This window comes from Vulpes lagopus, chromosome X, assembly GCF_018345385.1.
Source record: "Vulpes lagopus strain Blue_001 chromosome X, ASM1834538v1, whole genome shotgun sequence".
Lineage (NCBI taxonomy): Eukaryota > Metazoa > Chordata > Mammalia > Carnivora > Canidae > Vulpes > Vulpes lagopus.
In genome coordinates this window covers 79215284-79231465 of record NC_054848.1, presented here as the reverse complement: position 1 = coordinate 79231465, position 16182 = coordinate 79215284, and the positions used below count along the sequence as shown (strand labels likewise).

Below are 16182 nucleotides of genomic sequence, written 5' to 3'. Positions count from 1 at the left end.
AAGTCAAAAGAAGGAAATAATTATTTTAGAAAGGCACACTCAAAAAGTACTAGGCTGATTATTTGGAAGACATGGTTTGTAGGGCAAAATAAATCCACAAAACCTCAAAATTCCTTGAAATTCACATTGGTTTTCAACATTTGACATTTACTGGCAAAATAAAAACCATAAAACTCCTTAAACAGTTTCAGCAATTCACTCCCTGCACAAATTGGAAAAGAACAGTTTATGGCATTGACAACAGTTCAGTGAATATGTATAGTTTTTCCGTCATAAATTTGAGAATTTTTCTTTAGGGTATAGTGAAGTGAAAATTATTTTATCTTTGCTATGTTCATGCTAATATTATCTTGAAAAGTGAGTCACTCATGCTAAAGAAAAAAGACAGAAATCAGTGCTTAACAAATTCTATGACAATATGTTATGAACCATGACACAACTTTACAAATGTTAGCAGGAACAATGTCAATTAAACTGTCCCTCTTCCTCATCTGTCAGAAAATGCCTGAAAAATGTGCATCTATGACAAGTTCTTTCCTTCTACCTGTCATTGAGAATCTAATGGCCTCAATTCTCAAAAGGAAAGGTTGGTCATGGAGAAATATATGATGGAAACAGGAGAATGAACACAGTATTAGAGGAAATCTCCTCTTTGCTATCCCTAGAAACAGATAACTAGAAATAGACAGGAATATAGATATTTTCTTCATTCTTAAAGAATGCCAAAATATGTAGACCTTTCACTGTGAGTGAAACATTTTATGTGTAAAAACAATAAATCAATAATTAAAAATATGATACTAATGGATAGAAATATTAATTGATAAATATAAAAATCCAGATTAACACAATTATAATTTTGTATACTAATGATTAAAACACAACTATTTTCCGAGCTGTTTATCCCAACACCATACACAGTCCATTAAATGAACAGAATATGGACAAGATATATTACCTTACGAGCATTCATTACTTTAACAGCTGTAAATGCACCAGTTTTTTCATGGAGTCCCTGAAACACAGGATAGTAACAAACATTAAATGCTATCTATACAATCAAGAAGCACGCATTGATAGGAGAACAGATACATACACATATATATACACACATATATATATGCATATACATATATACATACACATATATGTACACAATGGAATATTATTCACCCATGAAAAGAAGGAAATCTTGTCATTTACAACATGGGGAGCTAGAGAGTATAATGCTAAGTGAAATATGTCAGAGAAAGACAAATACCATATGTTTTCACTCATGTGGAATTTTAAAAAATATTTTATTTATTTATTCATGAGAGACATAGAGGCAGTGACGTAGGCAGAGGGAGAAGCAGGCACCCTGTGCGGAGCCTGATGTAGGACTCGACCCCAGGACCCTGGGATCACGCCCTGAGCCAAAGTCAGACGCTCAACCACTGAGCCACCCAGGCGCCCCCACTTATATGTGGAATTTAAGATACAAAACAAATGAGAAAAGGAAATAAAAAAGACAAATAAAAAAACAGACTCTTAACTGTAGAGAACAAACTGATGATTACTAAAAAGGAGTGGTGTGGATGGGTGAAACAGGTAAAGTAGATTAAAACTACACTTATCTTGATGAGCACTGAGTAATGTATAGAATTGTGGAGTCACTATATTGTACACCTGAAACTAATATAAAATATGTGTTTACTATACTGGAATTAAAATTTTTAAATAATAAATAATTAAATAAGGTCAAACATCATAGCCTATTATGGAAAATAGCATATTACATATAGAAGAAATATCAGGTATTCTATAGAGAACAGAAATATTATGTTATCAGTTTTTTATTTTATTTTATTTTATTTTATTTTATTTTATTTTATTTTATTTTATTTTATTTTATTTTAAAAGATATATCCATTTTAAAGAGAGTGAGTGCAAGCAGGGTGAGAGGGAGAGGAAGAGGGAGAGAGAATCTTAAGCAGGCTCTCCACAGAGCACGAGCCTCATGCAGGTCTTGATCTCATGACCCAAGGGATCATAACCTGGGGTGAAATCATGAGTCCAGTTCTCTCTTTTTAAAAATATTTTATTTATTTATTCATGGGAGACAGAGAGAGAGAGAGAGAGAGAGAGAGAGAGAGAGAGAGAGAGAGAGGCAGAGACACAGGCAGAGGGAGAAGCAGGCCCCATGTAGGGTCCTGGGTCTCTAGGATCAGGCCCTGGGCTGAAGGCAGTGCTAAACCACGGAGCCACCCGGGCTGCCCATGAGTCCAGTTCTTAATGAACTGAGCCACTCAGGTGCCCCTAAATTATGAATATTTTAAAAGAAACTCCAACTAGCTCACTTGAAAAATCAAGCAAGTTTATGGAGTAGTTTTGCTTTTTTGTGTTTGTATTAAAATAGTGGACATAATTGGCCATTTGAAGACACTGTTTTCTTAGCATCTTTAGTCTAGATATACATGGTACCAGAGCATCTATATGAAAAGTAAAAATTTCAGATTGAAGATAGGGAAAAAGGAGGTGCTAATACTCAACATTTTTTCAACTGATTATGTAGCATTATGCAGATATATCTTTCCACTGGACCCCTCTTATACATTAAATAAGTTTTGCCATAATGATCACAGGTAAGAGTGATACATAAGTAATCCAATGACCTGTAAAGTGTTTAGTATGCTCTCAGTCATGAGAACAATGATATTTATGAAAGGAAAAAGTTCTAAAAGATTCTTTTTAAAAAGATTTTATTTATTTATTTATTTATTTATTTATTTATTTATTTATTTATTTAAGAGAGAGAGAGAGAGAGTAAGACCAGGGTGAGGAGCAGAGGGGCAGTACTCTGCCCTGATCATGGAGCCCCATGCCAGGCTGGATCTCACCACACTGAGGTCATGACTTGAGCCTAAATCAATTGCAGGACACTTAATCAACTGAGCCACGCAGGTGTCCCTGAAAGATTCTTATTGGAAACATTATGAGTTCCAAAAATTTAGTCTTATCCTAAATGAAAGTACAAGTTATAAACTTATAATTTTCAAAAATGGACACAGAGGTTAGGAATCAGAGCTCTCATTTTGTGGCTGGTGCCTTTTAAAATATTTCAACTTGTAGGGGCACCTGGATGGCGCAATTAGGCATCTGACTCTTGATTTTGGCTCAGGTCATGATCTCAGGGTCATGATACCAAGCCCTGTGTCCAGCTCTGTGCTCAGTGCAGTCTGCTTGAGATTCCCTCTCTCCCTCTCCCTCTGCCTGTCCCCCCACTCACTCACTCTCTTTCTGTGTAAATAAAATCTTAAAAAAATATTTCAACTTGTAGTCATAGAAAAAATTCACTTTTGTATTTATATGAGTAAGACTTCAACTTAAAATATAATGCCTTATCTAGCACAAGATTTGATTTGGGTGCTGTAGTGAGTGTAGGCAGTGTCTCCTAAAAATTTAGATTAACCCATAACTACAGAATGTAATTTTAATTGAAAATAACGTCTTTGCACATGTAGTCCAGTTAAATGAGGATTATAGTCAATTATAGTGGCCAATGATTGCTGTCTAGGTAACAGAAAGGAGAGGGAGATTTGAACACAGAGACACAGACACACAGAGGGAGGAGAGTCATGTGAAGACAGAAGAAACTGAAATGATGGAGCTATAAACCAAGGGATTCTAAGGATTGCTAGCAATCACTAGAAGCTAGGAAGAAGGAAGAAAGGAATCTTCCTTAGAGTCTTCAGGGGGAGAATGACCCTGCAGACTTCTAGTCTTGAGAACTGTAAGTGAATACATTTCTGTTGTTTTAGGTATTTAATACGTGGATTTGTTGCCACAGCTGTAGGAAATACAGGGGTATTCAAACAAAAGGACTGTCATTAGTCACAGCTCTCATGTGAAAGACAGCAACAGTTTTTACTTATAGAATGATCAAATGAGGAATGGTGTCTCTGAATAGTATTAATATCTTGGTGTAACCTGTAAGTGAGTGATGCAAAAGATCAACTGATTTCAGAAATGTAATCCTTAAGTATATTACTTATTTGTTGTCAAATCTCTTTTTATAAAGCATCCACTTTGAAGTATATGAATGCTATTTTGAGATGATTCCTACAAGTTCTCTCATCAAAATAAAGCCAATTCATCAAAGAAAATCAAAAGGAAAAGAACTCTCTACCATTACCACTAATGTTACATGGTACACAAGCATGTCAACACTTCTCTATTTTTTCCCACTGATAAGACTGATAGGTTTTTATCCCATACATTTAAGGTTACTTCAATCCTATTGAGCATGCCACTGTTTGTAAATGGGGCCATGTGTCAGAAATGGATTAGAAAACTTTTCAGTAACTAAAGTAGCTCTAGAAATGCTGCCACCTTTACTTAACCACAGTTCTTGAAAAATAATTAAGCATTAAATAATTATACTGGTTAGATGGTTGCAGCATTGATGGGAAGTGGCATGGGTTGCTGTTTTTAGTTTATGGAGTCAAGCCTGAAAGAGTTAGGTCAAGATGTTTTGTGTTGAATTGTGTCCTCCAAAAAAAAATGTTGAAGTTCTAACCACTGGTACCTGTAAATTCACCCTTTTTGGAAATACGGTTTTTGTAGATGTAATCAAGTTAAGCTGAAGTCATCCTAGATTAGGGTTGTCCCTAAAACCAATGACTAGTGTCCTTCTAAGAGGAGGGAAATGTGGACATAGATACCCAGGGAGAATGCCATACGAGGACATAGGCAGAAATTGATGTGTATCTCAGTCAAGGAACAATTAGGATTTTTGGCAATCACCCACAGCTGGAATAGGCAAGAAAGACTTTGTCCCTAGAGACTTCAGAGGACGAATGGCTCTGCTGATACCTTGATTTCAGAATTCTAGTCTCCAGACTTGTGAGGGAACAGTTTTTTTTTCTTTTAAACCATCCAGTTTGTGGTAATTTGTTACATCAGCCCTAGGAAATTGGTACACATAGAAGGATAGCAATCAAGCTAAGGGAATAGGCTAGACTTGGTATAGGGTTCAGAAACTACGAATTAATGTATAACGAAATGTCTAAAATCAGGTGAGTGGTTTTGGGTGGAGCATGATAGCTACCAAAAACTAGAATTTTTTAGAGAAAGGAAAATTTATAGGTTATTGACTTATCAGAAAAAAAAGAATTTAATATTTTAGATATTGACCTCTTATCAGATAGATGGTTTGCAAATATTTTCTTCCATTCTATACAATGCCTTTTTATTTTGTTGAGGATTTCTTTTGCTGTACAGAACTTTTAGTTTGATGTAGTCTCATTTATTTTTTGCTTTTGTTGCTTATGCTTTTGGTGTCATATCCAAAAGAGCATTGCCAAGACTAATGTCAAGAAATCTTTCCACCTATGTTTTATTCTAGGATTTTTAGTTTCAGGTTATGTAAATCTTTAACATAGTTTGAGTTCATTTTTGTGAGTGATATGAGATAGGGGTCCAATTTCATTCTTCTTCATGTGAATATGTTGGAGACTCCCAAATTAATTTGCATCTCTGGGAGAAAATATACATTAATATTTTTATTTATTTAGCTCTTATCAAGGCTTATAAATTATTGTTTTCCTAATCATTTATATAAGCATTTTTAAGTCAAAATTTTCTCATATCTGTATGCACAGATATAACATGTTGAAAACTGGTTCTCACACATCCTTTAAAGAAGTTAAAAATGGGGATGCCTGGGGCGCTCAGCAGTTGAGCATCTGCCTTTGGTTCAGGGCATGATCCCAAGTCCGGGAATCGAGTCCTACATCTGGCTCCCTGCCAGGAGCATGCTTCTCCCTCTGTCTGTGTCTCTGCCTCTCTCTGTGTCTCTCATGAATAAATTTTTAAAATCTTAAAAAAAGAAGTTAAAAATATTTCCTTAGTTGATTCTAAGAGGATATTTATAGTCCAAACTCCTATTCTGTGCTACACAAACATTTGGCTTATTAGAAAAGATCTTATCCATATGTTGTCTCATATGACCGGTGGTTAGTAAGCCACAGAGTTTTTAAAAGGCAAGGCTAGAATACACAGTTATCAATCTCATAACACACATTTAGTGAGATAACTGAAAGGTGCCACCAAAGGGCAGAGAACAGAGATAATCAACTTGGTTTTTATTACCTGTGGTTTATTCTCTCACTTGAAAGTTACATAAACATATTTTGTCAAACAAAGTATCCTACTGTGGGGTTTGGTAAATATGTTCACTGTGTCTGTAGAGGAAATAAACTCCAGATCTTGAAACCATATACTGGATTAATATGCCTAACCATTATTCAAGCTTTTATAGATTTCTGGTATATCCATATAATAAATAAATGGAAAATTGCTGCCTGTTAACCTAGAATTTTTGAGAGTTCCTTGACTTAAAGTTTTTACTTCAAATAATTTTAGACTTAGAGAATAGTTTCAAAGATCATACATCACAAAGATCTATTTATCTTCCACTCAACTTCTTCTAATGTTAATATCTTATATGACTACAGTACAATTGTCAAAACTAAGAATTAACATTGATACAATACTCTTAACTACATTGTAGTCCTTATTCAGATTTCCCCAGTTTTTTCACTAATGTCATTTTGTAAAACCCAGACTGGAATACTGCATTCCATTTAACTGTCATATTTCCTTAGGCCCTTCTGATCTGTGACAGTTCCTTAGTCTTCTTTCTTGTTTTTTATTATCTTGACAAAATACTGGTCAAGTATTTTGTAGAATATACTTAACTTTGGATTTGTCTGATGTTTTCTCATAATTAGACTCAGGTTATGGGTTTGAGGAAAAAAATGTCACAAAGGTGAAGTGCCCTTCTCACCATGTCATGTCAGGAGTACATGGTATAACAATGACTGATCACCAGTGATGTTAACCTTGAGTACTTGGTTAAAGTGATGTCTGCAAAGTTTCTCCACTGTATAGTCATAATTTTTCCCTTTCTTACTCTATTCATTAGAAGTGATTGATATTGGTTTTGAAAAGGGATAACATTATTCTCCAGCATTATCTAGAGAACCTAGAAGTCATCTTAAGATAAACTAATTGCTCAGTGGTGCCATCTTGTGGATCATGGGCCGTATAGAAGTTGTTTTGTGATCTCAACTGAAGGCCATGTTGTCATAGATTGTCTCCCTCAATGAGATGTTGAACCCAAACCAGCAAATCCAATTTATAGGATATGCCTTTTCTCAATTACAATATATGCTTTATAAGAAATTAATTTAAAACACCATTTGTTGAAAACACACAGGGAGAATGCTTAAAAAAAAGTTTGGTTTTGCATTCTAGACTGTTAAATAGCCTCACAGTTCTCACTGGTCTTTGTGAATATTATACAGTAAAATAACAAGGAAAGCCTTAAACTATAAATGTGTTTTTTCTACTATCAGTAATACCCCTAGTATCATGCAGGAGTCACCAGTTGCACTGGATTAACAAAGATCCCTGAAACAGAGTTGGCATGCAAAAAATGACTTTTTAATTCTCAAGCATCACATAACAAGTAGAAGAAAATTCTCCTAGCTTTCATTCCTATTATAATAAAAGAAACTGCTGCTTAAGTTTATTTTGTAAGTTCACAAGCCCTCTCATATTTGAGTAACATAAGATGATATGTAGTAACAATAATTTTTAGCCATTCTTGATGGGACGCTCAAACCTACTGACATCTGGAATCAAGTATCTCTATCTTCACTTCAGGCAGCTCTTTGTCTTGTCAGCAAGCTCATTTAACTTATTCAAGTTTAATTATTAATAGATGCATCTCATATAGTATGATTTTAGGGGCACCAGAAGGTCAAGTACTCAAAAACACCCCCTCCATCCTATCACCTGTCATAAAGTACAAAAATCATTCGTTATGTCCTAAATTTTATTAAGGTAACAAAACTTCCTGATTATTGAAATGTCAGCTGGGATAAATACATACTGAGTTATTATTTGTCATTAACACTTTAGCATGAGTTATGTGATCAGATTAGATAACTGCAAGAATGGCAATGAACAGTTAAGTACTGATGGAAGTAGAAGGTGGAGAAAGGAAAGGATTAGAATCTGAAGAGTTCCAAGAAAGGCTGTCCGTTAGCTAGAATGAATGAAGGTAGCAGGTGTCTGGAATGGAAAGCAAAGTAAAGGTGAGTGAGAAGGAATACTCAAAGTGCAAAGTCACAATTTTATTAGAGGAATTTACAGTTTTTAAGATGTCTACACCTGAAACAAAGAATAAAACCAAATGCAAAGACTAGTGACTACATGAATTCCTGGGGGTGAAATATAGTTTAAGGGGTTCAAGAGAATGAATATGTGATGCCATGTGAAGGTCTTAAATAAAATCCTTAAAAAATCTCTGAATAATTTATGTTCTTACAACTATTTTCAAGGGCTATGCTTTAAAATATAGTAATTGGGGAAAATGTGTATTCTTTTTCCAGAACCATTTGAAATATCCAGGAGACAACATTAATTCCTCAATGTGTTGATTTCAATTTAGCAAGAATTTGCGTTCTTATGTAATTCATTTAGATAATTAAATAAGCGGCTTCCCCCAGGCAAAACAGTGTATTAATGTTCTATTGTTCTGCAATGGCTCCAAGCTGAACATTAGCATTCTGGGTCTGTCCTATGAATAGAAAATGTGACATGTTCCTGAATTTAGAATACTGGTCACATAAAAAAAAAGTTGTTAAAATGTATGTACCTGCTTTAAACAAAAATCAATGCAAGAATATCTTGATATACATAACAAAAAATGAAGGGGTGGTCATAAAAGAATCCTCTAGTTTGCAAATTAGACTTGTACTAGTTTTCATTAAACACCAAACTTCTCAAATTTATTTTGGGAAAATCAAATTACTATATTTCAGATTACTTCCAATTTGGGGGAATATCTCAAAAGTAATAAAGCCAGTCAACTTGTACTTTGGGGATCCAGAATCAAACTCTAAGTTACCTAATTGTTGCAGAAGAAAATTATAAATAGTATCCTGGTCACTTAAGACAGCTGTGCTGACTTCTAACTGATCAACTAGTCTACCATACTTCCTTTTGGCGCACATCATCTTAAGATCTCCACTTTTTGTTTTATAGGTTTGTCCTATTCAGATGGAAATATTCATTATTTCTCTTAGCAAATCTAGGAGATAGATATAGTCATGGAAGGGAGAGTAGAGAGAGAGGTAGTGGTAAAGCAGGGAATAGGTGATGAGCCCTAGGTAGGACTCAGTCTTCTCAAATCCTTTATAAATACAGAACCACACTGACAATACAAGAGTAAGTTAGTTACATACAGATAATGATAATGAAAAAATACATGAAAATAATAAAATCTAGTTATGAAGCACATAGTTTTATAAAGGATTTAGTTACTCAATAAAATCAAGTGAAACATCAAAGTTCTTTTTTAAAAGATGTTATTATTCATGAGAGACACACAGAGGCAGAGACATAGGCAGAGGCAGAAGCAGGCTCCCCACAAGGAGCCCGAAGCAGGGCTTGATCCCGGACTCCAGGATCACGCCCTGAGTGGAAGGCAGATGCTCAACCACTGAGCCACCCAGGCATCCCAAAACATCAAAGTTCTTGAAAGCTTGGAATCTTTCCTTTTATTTTGGTTTCTCTAGTGTCTATCATAATACCTGGTACATAAGACCATTTTAACAAACAAGAGTTGAGTGAATGATGAATAGAGTAACTGAAAAAGCTTCCTGGAAGAGGCAGAATGTCAAATGGGCCATAAAGATTGAATAGCATTTTAACAAATTCTGAAGGGTAGGTAGGGTTGACCCAATGAGTGACACATCATAAACAAAGGCTATGAGACTATGTTGAGTATGAAGGCACAGCCACTAAAGAAGAAAAGAAAAGGAAAAAGTGGGAGTGGCCATAAAAAGAGAGATGAAAAGGAAAGAATGCAAGAGTGCACCTGTTTTTGTCATGCTCGAAACTTCAGTGTACAAATTTTTTTTAATTAATTATTATTGGTGTTCAATTTACCAACATACAGAAAAACACCCAGTGCTCATCCCGTTAAGTGTCCACCTCAGTGCCCGTCACCCATTCCCCTCCAACACCCGCCCTCCTCCCCCCTTCCACCACCCCTAGTTCGTTTCCCCGAGTTAGGAGTCTTTATGTTCTGTCTCCCTTCCTGATATTTCCCACACATTTCTTCTCCCTTCCTTTATATTCCCTTTCACTATTATTTATATTCCCCAAATGAATGAAAACATACACTGCTTGTCCTTCTCCGATTGACTTATTTCACTCAGCATAATACCCTCCTCACAGAGGAAGACATGGACATGGCCAACATGCACATGAGAAAATGCTCTGCATCACTTGCCATCAGGGAAATACAAATCAAAACCACAATGAGATACCACCTCACACCAGTGAGAATGGGGAAAATTTACAAGGCAGGAAACAACAAATGTTGGAGAGGATGCGGAGAAAAGGGAACCCTCTTACACTGTTGGTGGGAATGTGAACTGGTGCAGCCACTCTGGAAAACTGTGTGGAGGTTCCTCAAAGAGTTAAAAATAGACCTGCCCTACGACCCAGCAATTGCACTGTTGGGGATTTACCCCAAAGATTCAGATGCAATGAAACGTCGGGACACCTGCACCCCAATGTTTCTAGCAGCAATGTCCACAATAGCCAAACAGTGTACAAATTTTTAAAAATAAAATCTTGTTGAAAATGAAACAGAAGTCATCATGGAATAATAAACCATTAGTTGTTTAATATTTTATGACTGGCTTCTGTTAGTTAATAGTCTGAATACAAAGCTCAGAGTGGTTAAGGCACTGAGAAACCAGTACTGAATTGCAGTAATGATCAATTTCTTGGGGATTACACATTTTAAACCATAACAAATGATATAAAATAGCAGTTGTAACAGCTGTGTTGGAAAAATCCATCATTCTGTGGCAGTTAATTACTATGTTTTTCCCCAGAAAGAATACAAGACAGTCCTTGATGGCCTTGTAATTTTGATTAGGCTGAAAACTTTATTTTTAATCATGTAATTAAGGAAACTGTTGTGGAAAGACTGTCAACTATTCAGCACTTCCTACATTGTCCTTTCAGTTATTTGCTTTGCCTTCTGTTGGCAGATCTAAACCACATAATCCCCAGGGCATTCTTTCTTTCTTTTCAATTGGTTTTGTGGTGGCGGAAGGCCACAAGGCACTCACTACACTCATGTCCATTTAGTAACCTTGTTTTTTATTCACACAGTTTTGTCCTTCTAGTCATTTGGTTGAATGCCAGCTTTCTCCGAACAAACAAACTAAGTGATGCTTCAAGGCCACCAAGAGTGCAGCCATAAACAGCATCTGGGAGTACTTTGTGCTGTGCTGTGCTGGGGAGGGATGAGACAATATGGCTAACAGGATAGTTTATGTCAGCGTTGTGTTTGCAGAAAAATAAAGACATGAGGCTGGAGATGACTTTCAAGATTAGCAAGTCCATGTTCATGCCTCTAAGCAGGACCTTTACTTAACCAATGGTTGAAATGAGAAGTAATGGTGGTTTAATTATTATTTGAAAGTCTTTTCATTTTGTTTCATTTTTTAGTCTTAATCATCACCAGTAAGCTCAACAACCCCAAAGGGATATATAGATTTGTAACAGTTAGGCTTTGGAGGTGTGGCTGAGATTGGAGAGAATCTAGTACAGACTGGTTGTAGTGATGAGTGGGTAGAGTTGGGAACATATAAGGGAACATGTCAGTCATCCTTCAGCTAACACCTTATCCATCAGTAATATTTATTTATTTCTAAAGGTTGTCAAAGGAAGAGATGCCACCTGTTCGTGGAGCTCCTTAAAGGAATTCCACAGACTTCAAATTTAGATTTGCTTTAAAAGTTTTAGGAAACTCACAAATGCATAGCTGTTTGATAAGTACTATTTGATAACTGACAAGATTAAAACTCACATTTTGTATAACTCACACAAGCCTAATATAGTGCTAGGCCACCAAAATCATGCTCATTATATTTGATTTAGGGATAATAGTCATTTAGCTGATAAAGAGAACAGAAGAGAGTTTCTGATTTGATATTTGCATGAGCACCCCATTATCACAAAAGTTTTGATACAGCCAAGTGTATCAAAGTTGGAAAATTCATTTTGGGTGTGACTTTCTCCATTTGGAGATAATTCAGAATAAGCAGCAGCAAATATTTCTGGCTTTGAGCATAAAAGCCTAGAGTTAAATAAATACTATTTTAACCTTGGCACTTCAGGATTGAAACCTTCTGTAATCAAGCTTCTACAACTTTCAGGGCAAACACTGCAATTCAGGGGTCAAGGGCATAGGAACTACTCTTCCTTCAAGAATAGTAACAAAGAGATTGCTGCTGGACTTTATATGTATTGTTTATGACACAGTCGTGACTTTTAGGTCACTATGAAGAAATATCATATCTTTGTAAATATAGGAATAAATTTGCATTCAAATTTCTTCAGTAACATAAATGAAATTTACATTATGATTTAGTACATCATAATCCTGAGGCTTCAGAAGTTCCTTTTATCTAATTATAGTTGACCCTTAAACAACACAAGTTTGAACTGCACAGGTTTACTTATATGCATATTTTTTCAATAAATATATAAATTTATAATACTAACAAATATAGTACAGTACTGTAAATGTATTTTCTCTTCCTTATGATTTCAACATTTTGTTTTCTCTAGCTTCCTTTATTATATACGATACAGTGTAATATAGTATAAGACATATAACATATACATATACATAATATACATATATATATATAACTTACAAAATATGTGTTAATCAACTGTCTATATTATCAGTAAGGCTGTCAGGCATAGTAGACTATCAGTAATTATGTTTTTATGAAGTCAAAATTTATACATGGATTTTTGATCATGTGGGGTGTGTGCCCCTAACCCCCACCTTGTTCAAGGGTCAATTCTAATCTATTTACCTACGCATCTCCACTATTAGACTGGCAACTCTCTAAAGGAATATTTTTCTATATATCTCTAGAGTCTAGCACAATACCTAGCAATAACCAGCACTTAGCAAGTATGATTTGAACTAAACCAAATCAGTCTCCGTATGGAGCTCTAAATAGGGAGGAGATGGATGGGCAAAGGTGTTTATATGTATATATGTGTGTGATGGTAGGAAACACAAAGATAGTTTTTATGCCAGGTTACATGGGAAAAGAGTGAGAAGGAGCCCAAAGTCCAATGTGCCCCATGATACACTGGAGTTTCCTGACAAAGACTGTAAAATGCTTCACTGTAGCAGAGTACTCCAGGAACTCAAAGGCCATTATTTGGCCACAGGTTAATTTAATTTTCCTGACCCTATAATCATCTTTGTGGTTCCACTGTGAAGCCACTCAAAATTCCTCAGAGCTCTCTTTAGTCACGGAGCCTCAAGGGAGAAGATACGAGCTGTTCGAGGTCACGGCATGAACCTACAAAAGTAATAAAATTGCCAGATCTCTTGCCAAATTGGTACAAGTTTGGGTTGTCAGGCGACATTACCTAATTGTTATCCATACTTCCTCTAACCCGGGGCTACTATTCCCAAAGTTTCTTCACCAAATATCTGCTGTTTATACCCCCTGTGGTTATGTCAACTGTGAGGACATGAGATGGTGAGAGCTCCAAGTTCCTCACCTCTTTTTTTTCTTAGCAAACCCCCAAAATACCCAAAACTTGGCTAAATGGAGCCAAAGCATACGTACTGAAACAGAAATTTTGTAGTTTACCAAAAGCATAATCCAACAGAATAATGTTTTTCTTCATCCAGAAATATGGGACAGTCATGGTCATGCTTATTAGAACTATGAAAGGAGTCGGAAGATGGCCTTCATGGTTTCAGTGGCTTTGTAGCTTAGAAACTGCCCTGTAATTTGAGGCAGTTATGTGTGCTTATATAGCAGCTTCAACTGATTTTTATTACCCTTGCTATTACTCCTGCAGGTAAAAATAGGTCAAAATATGTAGTAACATCATTTGTAAATGAAACTTCTCTCTATTGCGTTACAGCATTCAAACAGTGAATTGCACAAAATGGAAAATAAAGTGCAGTGTTCTTGGCTGCAGGATCCATACACCATTTGCTGGAAATAAATGAATAGGTACTAATAGGCAAGTAAAGAAAGACCTCAATGCACTGCTATGTGAAACACACATCACTGTCTACAAGTATAAAAGTACAAAAGTACTGAGGGTCAGTGCTAGAGATGGGTGATACTATAAAAACTTCATTGCTGGTCACAAGTTCAAGTTTATATTTTTAAATATTTTTATTTATTTATTCATGATAGACAGAGAGAGAAAAAGAGAGAGAGAGGCAGAGACACAGGCAGAGGGAGAAGCAGGCTCCATGCCGGGAGCCCAACGTGGGACTCGATCCCGGGTCTCCAGGATTGCGCCCTGGGCCAAAGGCAGGTGCTAAACCGCTGAGCCATCCAGGGATCCCCACAAGTTCAAGTTTAAAGTCACAGTCTGAAATGTGCTCTGCTAATGAAGGTACACAGAAACTGTGTGACTAGGGTCCATACTATGTCAAACACTCTAAAAACATTCCCAATGTTTTATAGAGTAAAATCATCATCTAGTGAAAGATGAGGCTCCATGTGGAGAGCCTCCTCCCATAATATTCTTTTCTCTCTTTCTGAAGGATCATACACTACAAAAATAAAAGGGAACTTAGCTATCAAAAGCCACCTTTGCATCAAGATTTTTTTCCTTTCAGTTTTCATTTTCTCCCATTGTCATGGTATGCTTTCTGTCTTTAAAGTTTTTCTGGGCTTGACCATGGGGGTAGTGTGTGAGCACATGGGCAAAGGCAAATAATTTAACCTTCTATAAGCAAATAGGTTTCAGCACACAGAAGATAATGCTTCATTACAATTTAACACAGATTGCTTTCTTTATGCAATGCATGAATCAGTTAACACTCATGCAAAATGAATTCCATCTGTTCGGACAGATGTAAGCTGCAGTGTTTCCAATTCTATCGAACAGCACAACTAGTTGCAAGAAAATCACTGAGACAGATGGGTGATGGGGAAGGAGAGGGACTCAACCAAAAGAAGCAGCTTTACTTCAAAATCTACCCAATCAAGACAGGATTCTCAAATCTCCCAGGTTTATCACAGAGGGACAAACACAACAGCCCTTAGCATGAAGCTAAGGTGATGAGGATGTTGATGCCTTACAGGAAAAAAGTCCCTATAAACAGAACTGTCTCCACAATCTATGGCAGTGATTAGCGGTTCTCAAAGGCACCTTAGGAGCATCTGCATTTGACTGGGCTGCAACTAAAACTTGGGGAAGTGCCATGGAGGAGGGAAAATGGAAAAGAAAGTAGCAGTGGGAAAAGTAAGAGAAAAGGCATGTGGTATAAAAGATTGCAAAAGCAGATGAAGAGAAAAATGGCTTCCATTGAAGATAGGCTGAGAAACACCAATAACCCTTATGGTCTAATCAACTTTATAAGGCACAGATGTAAAGAAAATAAAGGATATCTTCAATCAATATCAATGTGGTAATTTACCCCTAAATCCTAGGCCCTGCCAGCCTCAAAAAAATTGGAGACTCCTCATTCTAGCATTCTAAAAGTTTAGAATTTTAAGAAGTATTTACTAAATCGCTGGACACCAGGGAAGACATTATAAAAACTAGTTTCTAGTTTTAAAGAACTTTTAATATAGTGATAAAGATACACAAACTCCCACAATACAGGAGACAATGTGGCAATTTTCATAATAAGGGTACAAATGAAAAGTTGCAAGATCCTTGAAAGTATTAGAATTGCATTTAAGATTTTCCTATTGAAAATATTTCACAAATCCAGGCCAGTATTCCCCCTAAATCAATGAGATTCTATGTATTTGACTATTTTCAAATTCTTAGCTTATATTTGAATTTATATATAACAGTTACATTTTCTTAGGTCAGAGGTTCTGTGTGGTTTCATATTGATTGCAATATCACATGTTACTGTTACAATCATAAGCTTCAGGAGGGATCCATGAATAAATCCAATGGAGCCAACTGGTAATAATTGGAGAATATAAAGAAAACAACTGGTATAATAGAATGAATGATTTTTTTATGTTTTAATTTCTATTTGTAATAGAAGAAAGAATTTTATTATAAAAATTTCTGTGAATTCAA

At 35.9% G+C, this 16182-nt stretch overlaps 1 protein-coding gene across 5 annotated transcripts in view; it reads right to left on the bottom strand.

Moving 5' to 3' along the window:
• NRK (Nik related kinase) overlaps positions 1-16182 on the bottom strand; it is a 136732-nt gene that overhangs the window by 76987 nt on the left and 43563 nt on the right. For all 5 annotated transcript variants that reach the window (XM_041740076.1, XM_041740078.1, XM_041740080.1 and 2 more), the window contains one exon: positions 959-1015. In XM_041740076.1, coding sequence (XP_041596010.1) covers positions 959-1015 — 57 coding nt within the window. The remainder of the gene's footprint in view (positions 1-958; positions 1016-16182) is intronic.